General features: G+C 34.2%; 1 protein-coding gene across 1 annotated transcript; it reads left to right on the top strand.

The window, feature by feature from the left end:
• The first annotated feature begins 871 nt into the window (after window positions 1-871).
• On the top strand, window positions 872-7027 carry LOC105219562 (suppressor of hairless protein). The gene is made up of 6 exons (XM_054227392.1): window positions 872-1238; window positions 1333-2277; window positions 4332-4877; window positions 5225-5559; window positions 5726-5933; window positions 6436-7027. The coding sequence occupies exons 2-6, from the start codon at window positions 1588-1590 to the stop codon at window positions 6841-6843; spliced, it is 2187 nt and encodes a 728-aa protein (XP_054083367.1). The 5' UTR covers window positions 872-1238; window positions 1333-1587; the 3' UTR covers window positions 6844-7027.
• The last annotated feature ends 1011 nt before the right edge of the window (window positions 7028-8038 follow it).

Raw genomic sequence — 8038 nt, forward strand, 5'->3', positions numbered from 1 at the left:
CTAATCAATTTGATAATAAATATTGTCAATATATTTATCGTTTTCCCACTTACCTTCTGCATTCACCATTTCCTTTCGCCGAATTCCACTTCCGTTAATATTTATGTGCGCACAATTACGCCGCATCACATCCGCCGCCATATTTGGAGCATCTTCTCGTTGCTCGCTGCGACCGGCATTTCAATACGCGAAGCATTTTTTCACTTACGTCTACACTAAGCATACCGCGGTTAAACGTATTAATATACACATTTGCATATTCAAAATGTTTTAAACTTTTCATTAATACACAATTCACTATATTTATCACGAGAAAAAACGGGTATAAAAGCACACAAACGCGACACACACAGCAAGGCATAGCCTACTCACCCAACGAATCACATCACTGAAGAAGAAACGAAACGTAAATAAGAAATGCCGCTGACCGTGGGAAAACGACGAGAAGCTAACAGGTGACAGCTCTGTCGCTGCCAGCGGCGCTGCCTAGCGTGAGAACATGCACGCGGCCTATGCAAAAGCTATGGTAGTTGGAAGCAGCGCGCTGCTGACGTTAGCGTCAGCGTCGGACGTTTACGTGTTCTCTTGCGCAGTCGACAGTGGAGCAGTGTTGCTGTACTTATTTATGGGCTGTGAGGGAATAAAAGCGGTGAATAATTTTGTTGCTGTTGCTAATTTAGATGAAAAATTTATGAATTATTTGTAATTTTATATTAAATAAGATGTAAACTATTATTTAAATATACGATGGCACTATTTTCCAATACTTTTGTTTAAAACTAAACATAATTTTACACTAAATTTACCCTCTTAAAATTCCCTCTCTACGAAAGATGCAACATTGCCCGTTGGCACTGCGTACGACTGGCAACGAAACAAAACTACAGCGAAACAAAAATCAGCGAGTCAACTGTGGAGCGCTCAGTCGGTGTTTTAACTTTAAAATGAAAATAACTTTTAAAATTCAAGTATAAACGCGCTTGTTCAACTCAAATAACTAAACAATTCGAATTTGTTCAAGTGCAAGGAAGTGTTTGGGTATAAATGCAGGACTTTCTGTGAAGTGCAACAACAGTCGCTTGCAAATGCAATTTGTATTTGAAACAACTGGGAACATTTAGAACGAATGGGAGCGTGAACATCTGTCAGTTTGCGGTCGCGCTGCTTCTTCCTTTCGTCGCCACTGTGCATTATTGTTGGTGTGTTGTGTGCAGTTTTGTGTTGTTTTGTTAACTGCGGTACGTTTTTGCTACCATTGATAAATTGTCGTGTCGTGTGTGTGATAAACAAAAAGCGTTTATTAATTTTATACAAAAATCATAATTTATTTAGATTAACAAAACTCGCAGCTTAACGAAATTGAGCGCCATCAAACCACAAATATCACACTGTAACACAAGTGCCAAATTTTTTTGAAACACAACTCTGCCAAATTTTTACACAGCGGAAATAAACAATACGTCCAGCAAATAATAAAACGTTAGCAACTAAAATTAAGTGTTCTATGTGCGTGTAGTTTTCAAACATGGAAATATACGCGCCTCCACACAACTTTGCCTGCACCAGCGTCGCATTCATATACGCTAAATGAAGAGTTATAGTGATTACCATATTGGCACCCCTCCCAGCAGCACTGCAACCGCATTGGAGCATCATCACTTGGAACAGTATAGCCCCACAGCTATTAGCACCTTAGCCAACGGTCACCAACATCAGCACCAGCAACATCAGCAGCAGCCGCAACAGCACTCACCAGCACATCAGCACCATACGCAATTGCTACACCATCACTCACCACATTTACACGACCTCAACGAGTCGCTCTCACCACCCACGTCCATACTGCAAACACATAACGCTGCAGCCATATCGGCAGCTGTTGCAACGTTGCCACAGATGCCACACTTTGGACTCGGTGGCGGTGTAGGTGGCGCTTATGCGCAAACACCACCCAGTCCGCCGGTACATCATGGCCCTGGCGGCGGTGTTGGTTTATTGCCACCCAATTCGCCACATCATCATCAACAGCAACAGCAACACCACCAGCAACAGCAGCAACAACATCATCTTGCAATGCTGCCGCGCGGTTTGAGTGGTGGTAGTGGCGGCGGTGGTGGTGTCGGTGGTTGTGGTCCACTCATGTCTACAGGCCTGAATTCCAATGCGGTTGGTGTGCCATATCGGCCACATATTGAGGATAAAAAATTGACACGAGACGCAATGGAGCGTTATATGCGCGAACGCAACGATATGGTCATTGTGATTCTGCATGCGAAGGTGAGCGTTATTTGCAATTCAACGACACTCAATTAATTCTGTATTGTTTGTATATTTTTAGTTGCACAATATTTTTGTAGAAAAATATGCACAAAGGCGTAAAAATGCTTAAAGGATGTGATTGTGTAGTGTTTTGTGTAGGCAAAGAAAAAAATTGTATGTGATGTGATGCGCAAATGTTGTTTTTACGTGAAAAAGTAGAGTTTTTAAAATCAAAAAAAGATCGGTTAATATAAAAAATATAATCGACTATAAGAAATGTGTCGGATTTGGTAACAGTTTAAAGGTTTAATGTCCGGTCACTGAATGTCAGCCAAAGATTATTTTTAAAACAATTTAAGAAATGTGTTTATGTTGTTGCAATAATACAATAGAAATCTTCAAATAATTAGCAACATATCCCAGTTTTACGGGTTTACTCCCCAGAAGTTATTAATTTATTTACATTTTAATAACAATCCTCTTTGACAATATATAGAAGACCTCTATGCTGACTAATAATTTAAAAAAATAATCTTCAGAGCATACCTTTCACAATCAAATTGGATTTTTCAGTCCCAGAATAACATTTCATATTCAAACTGCTTTCTGTCGAGCACTTTTCATATTAAACAAAAAAAATGTATATCCCACTAGAAAACTTTAAATATTAAAAAAAAAAACCCTTAAATTAATTAAAGATAAAAAGTTAGAGACCATGTATAATTATTATTATATTTATGGATACTCACTCTAAAGATTTGATTATTTTAACAGCATTAAATTGTGTGACAACAACTATTTATTATTATTTTATTTTTTTTTACATACCCTTTCGTAATTGATTAATTTTTAATTATTATTAAGTAAAAAAGTGCAGGGATATCCCTTAAATCCCTTAAAAACCCCCTATTAAAATAAAATATCACAATTTTTGGTTATCAGTCTCACCCTGTACTCCATAAGAAAAAACGTTAATTCACAAAAATAATTATTCAATATTAAAATTTTCTCACTTAAAGTTCTATTATGCACTTATATAACAAAATTGCAATGTATACAACGCCTTCGAGCTAAATAAAAAACACAATGCAACACAATTAATTTCATTTCATGCCTCATCATCCATCCGCTCCAATCAAATCTAAATCATAACTTAAAATCACATAAAAAAACACCAGCAACCGCAACAAAGCAATTAGCGACAAAAATTTGCAACCAAAATCAATCAAATGCACAATGCAATAACAACAATAAAAACAACAAGCCAGATAGATAAATTGAAAGCATGAAAATATTCGACAAAAAAAAAAATTATAAAAGTGTAGTAATTTTAATTTTCATTAATTAAATACAATTGTTTTATTGCTTTTGCACATTATTGCACCGCAAGCAAGCAAGGCGCAGCACAATAAACAGTGCAGTAGACACAGGCGGGCGGCAGTCTTACAATTTTTGCATGCAGCCAAGTGTGAAGGATGTGGTGTTTGTTGGCCGCAACAAGTGTTGCAGGCAGCGGTAAACAGCAAAAAATTAAAATCAATCAGTTAGCACCCGTCCAAGGGCCGCGCCAAAAGCAACATACACACATAGTTATTGACAATAACACCGGCGGTTCTGTGTGCGTTGGCATGTGCGCGACGGCGAATGCCTTGTGCTGTGAGACACTTGTTAAAACGATTGCTTGGGTGATTAGCGACAATTCGTGCAACCGCAACTGCGCGCTTTTCTTGTTGTTTTGTGTTAATATTTCGTTTGGTGTGCTGTCCGAGTGCGCCGTAGAATTCGCACGGCGACTTGTAGAAAATTTGATTGAACTGTAGTAATTTAATAGCGGTGAACGATTTGCAAATTTACTTTTGTTGTTGTTTTTGTTGCCATTCAAATGTAAAACCGCGCAGTGCTCGCATTTTTGCTGCAATTATTGATTTGCAATTATTCTGTTTGTCAATTTGGCATTCTTGTGGTTTCCGTCAATAAATAAGTGATTTCAAAAATGCAATATTAATATTTTTTTTAATCTTAATTCAATTACTCATTGATTTCCTTCTTTTGCACCTCGCACTCACTTCCAGGTCGCGCAAAAGTCGTATGGCAATGAGAAGCGTTTCTTTTGTCCACCACCGTGCATTTATCTCTTTGGCAGCGGTTGGCGTCGCCGCTATGAGGAGATGCTGCAGAAGGGCGAGGGTGAGCATTGTGCTCAATTGTGCGCCTTTATCGGCATCGGCAGTTCGGATCAGGATATGCAACAGCTCGATTTGAATGGCAAGCAGTATTGTGCGGCCAAGACGTTGTTCATTTCCGATTCGGATAAGCGTAAACATTTCATGCTCTCCGTGAAGATGTTCTACGGCAATGGACACGACATTGGCGTATTCAATTCGAAACGCATTAAAGTCATATCGAAGCCATCGAAGAAGAAGCAATCGCTGAAAAATGCCGATTTGTGCATAGCGAGCGGCACGAATGTGGCGCTGTTCAATCGGCTGCGTTCGCAAACGGTGTCGACGCGTTACCTGCATGTGGAGAATGGACACTTTCATGCGTCGTCGACGCAATGGGGCGCCTTCACGATACACTTGCTGGACGATAATGAATCGGAGTCGGAGGAGTTTCAGGTGGGTGCTGAGATATTTTTTTATATTTATTGGAGTTTGTGATTTTAGTTGATTTTGTTGTTGTAATTTAATTTAATATTGTTGTAAAATTATTTTATTGTTGTAAATTATATTAATTTCTATTTTAGGATTTTTTTTTAATTTTTTTTGTTTTTTTTATATTAGTTCTTTTTTATTTTTAAAATTTTTTATTTTATTTTTTTCTAATTTTTCAATTTTTTTTATTTTTTTTGTTTTTTTTTCTTTATATTTATTTATTTCTTTTTGGTTTATAATTTGTTTTTAATTTTTATTTTTCTAATTTTCTATAATTTCTTAATTTTTTCCCTTTCCCTCTCACCCTGAAGGTACGCGATGGCTACATACATTATGGTGCGACGGTAAAACTGGTTTGTTCGGTGACGGGTATGGCTTTGCCACGCCTTATCATACGCAAAGTGGACAAACAAATGGCACTGCTCGAGGCTGATGATCCCGTTTCGCAGCTGCATAAATGCGCTTTCTACATGAAGGACACGGATCATATGTATCTCTGTCTGTCACAGGAGAAAATCATACAATTCCAAGCGACACCATGTCCGAAAGAACCAAATAAAGAGATGATTAACGACGGCGCCTGCTGGACGATCATCTCGACAGATAAGGCGGAGTATCAGTTTTACGAAGGAATGGGTCCTGTGAGGTGAGTTGCATGTGCGATGTTTTTGAGTGGGTTTTAAGTAGGAAGAGAGAGTTCAAAAAGTGGAAATATTCAAAAAAAAATTTAAGCTCTTTTTAAAGCTTTTTTAGATCAGAAATGTATAAATTTCTTGTTTATTAATAAAATTCTTCTTTTAATATTTTCGTAGTTCCCCCGTCACACCGGTGCCAATTGTAAATTCGCTCAACTTGAATGGCGGCGGCGATGTAGCTATGCTGGAACTGAGCGGCGACAACTTTACGCCGCATCTACAAGTCTGGTTTGGTGATGTTGAGGCGGAAACAATGTACCGCTGCACGGAAACACTGCTGTGTGTAGTGCCAGAAATCTCACAATTTCGCGGTGAATGGTTATGGGTGAGTGAAATTATTTTCTCAAATTAAAAATATTTTTTTTAAATATTAGTAATTAATTATGCAAAATTAATTACTAATAATTTTAAATTTTATTGTTTTTTTTTTTGGTTGTTTTTCTATCTTTTAATTTTATTTATTTCTTTTTTTTTATTTTTTTTTTATTTTTTTTTTATATTTTTAATTTTTTTTATTTATTTATTTTTGATATATATTTTTTAATTTTTTTTTATTAATTTCTGTTTATTTGTATATTTTTTATTTTTTAATTTAATATATTTTTTTTTTAATTTATGATATTTTTTCATTTAATTTTTTTATCTTTTACATTTTTTGTATTTTCGATATTTTTTTAATTTACTTATTTTCATTTTTTTATTTATTTATTTTTAAATATATTTTTGATATTTTTTAAATTTACTTTTTATATTTAATTTTTTTTAATCCATCTATCAATTTTTCACAATTGCAACTCAAATTTATATTCCTCCTATCCACTCCATAGGTCCGCCAACCAACACAAGTGCCCATTTCGCTGGTACGGAACGATGGCATTATCTATGCGACCGGTCTCACGTTCACCTATACGCCAGAGCCTGGACCACGACCGCATTGTACACAGGCCGAAGATGTTATGCGTACTACGCGTGCAACAACAACAACAAGCAACAATAACGGCAATAATAATAATGGTGGTGGCGGCAGTGTTGGCGTACTCACCGGCAACAACAACAGCTTAAGCGCGATGAGCAGCAATAACAACAACAACAATGTGGCGCATTCACCTGGTGATGGTGGCGGCGGCGGAGGCGGTAACAATGCAACGGTAAATACCAGTCATCAAATGCACCAAACCTTGCCGTCCATGAACGAGGTGCAATGGAATACGCACGGCGGCGGCGGATTGTCCTGAGTGCGGGCGTCGCATATGCTGTCGGCATATTACGGTGTGGCTCTAGTGGTGGGGCAGACATTTTTTATGCTTTAGGAAATAGTGAATGGTTGGGGAGGGTGGTATTTATAGTTGATTAGGTGGATTATGAGCGGTTATGAAATTTTTTAAATTTATTTTTTTTTGGACATAATTTGTAAAATTATTTTTCTTTTTAATTTTTGAAATTAATTTTGTGAAAATATTTATTTTTAAATTAATTTTTGAATTAATTTATTTTTAAATTATTACTATTTTTTTGAATTTTTAAACTATTTTTAGTTTTTTAATTAATTTTTTTCAAATATTTATTTTAAATATTGTTTTCTAATTTTATTTAAATATTTTTTTTATTTGTATTTTTTTTTTAATTTATTTGTTTTTTATGGTTTTTGTAATCATTTTCAATTTATTTTTTTCAGTTATTATTTTTTATTATTTAAATTATTTTTAATTAAAAAAAAAAATTTTTTTGTTTAATTTTTATATTATTTTTTGTTGCAAACCAATTTATCGTCGCTGTTATATTTTTTAAATAATTTATTTTTAAAATAATTTTTGAAATAATTTATTTTTAAATTATTATTTTCTTTTTTTGATTTTTAAACTATTTTTTTTATAGTTTTTCAATTAATTTTTTTCAAATATTTATTTTAAATATTGTTTTTTAATTTTATTTAAATATTTTTGTTTTATTTGTATTTTTTTAATGTATTTGTTTTTTATGGTTTTTGTAATCATTTTTTTCAGTTATTATTTTTTTATTATTTTTATTTTAAATTATTTTACATTTTTAATTTTTTTTTTTGAATTTTTAAATTATTTTCTGTTGCAAACCAATTAGTCGCTGTGTATTTTAAGTAAAAAATATGCACCCACACTTATACAATGAATACATAAATATTTTTTTATATTATCTTACACACACACACATGCAAGCATACAAATCATGTTACTATATAACTGTAAAACTTTTCATTCCTGCATAAATTGCAAATATTCGAAACTAAATGTCAATATCAGGGATAAGTTTTAAACAGAAACAAACTGCAAATGCTTTTAACTATAGTCCCTGTAGGCAAAACACTAAGCAAAAATACAACAAAAACAAAAAATACATCCAAAATGAACAAAGCAACAATTATACATACCTTTTATACATATACATTTATATATA

This window comes from Zeugodacus cucurbitae, chromosome 3 (genome assembly GCF_028554725.1).
Source record: "Zeugodacus cucurbitae isolate PBARC_wt_2022May chromosome 3, idZeuCucr1.2, whole genome shotgun sequence".
NCBI classification, from domain to species: domain Eukaryota; kingdom Metazoa; phylum Arthropoda; class Insecta; order Diptera; family Tephritidae; genus Zeugodacus; species Zeugodacus cucurbitae.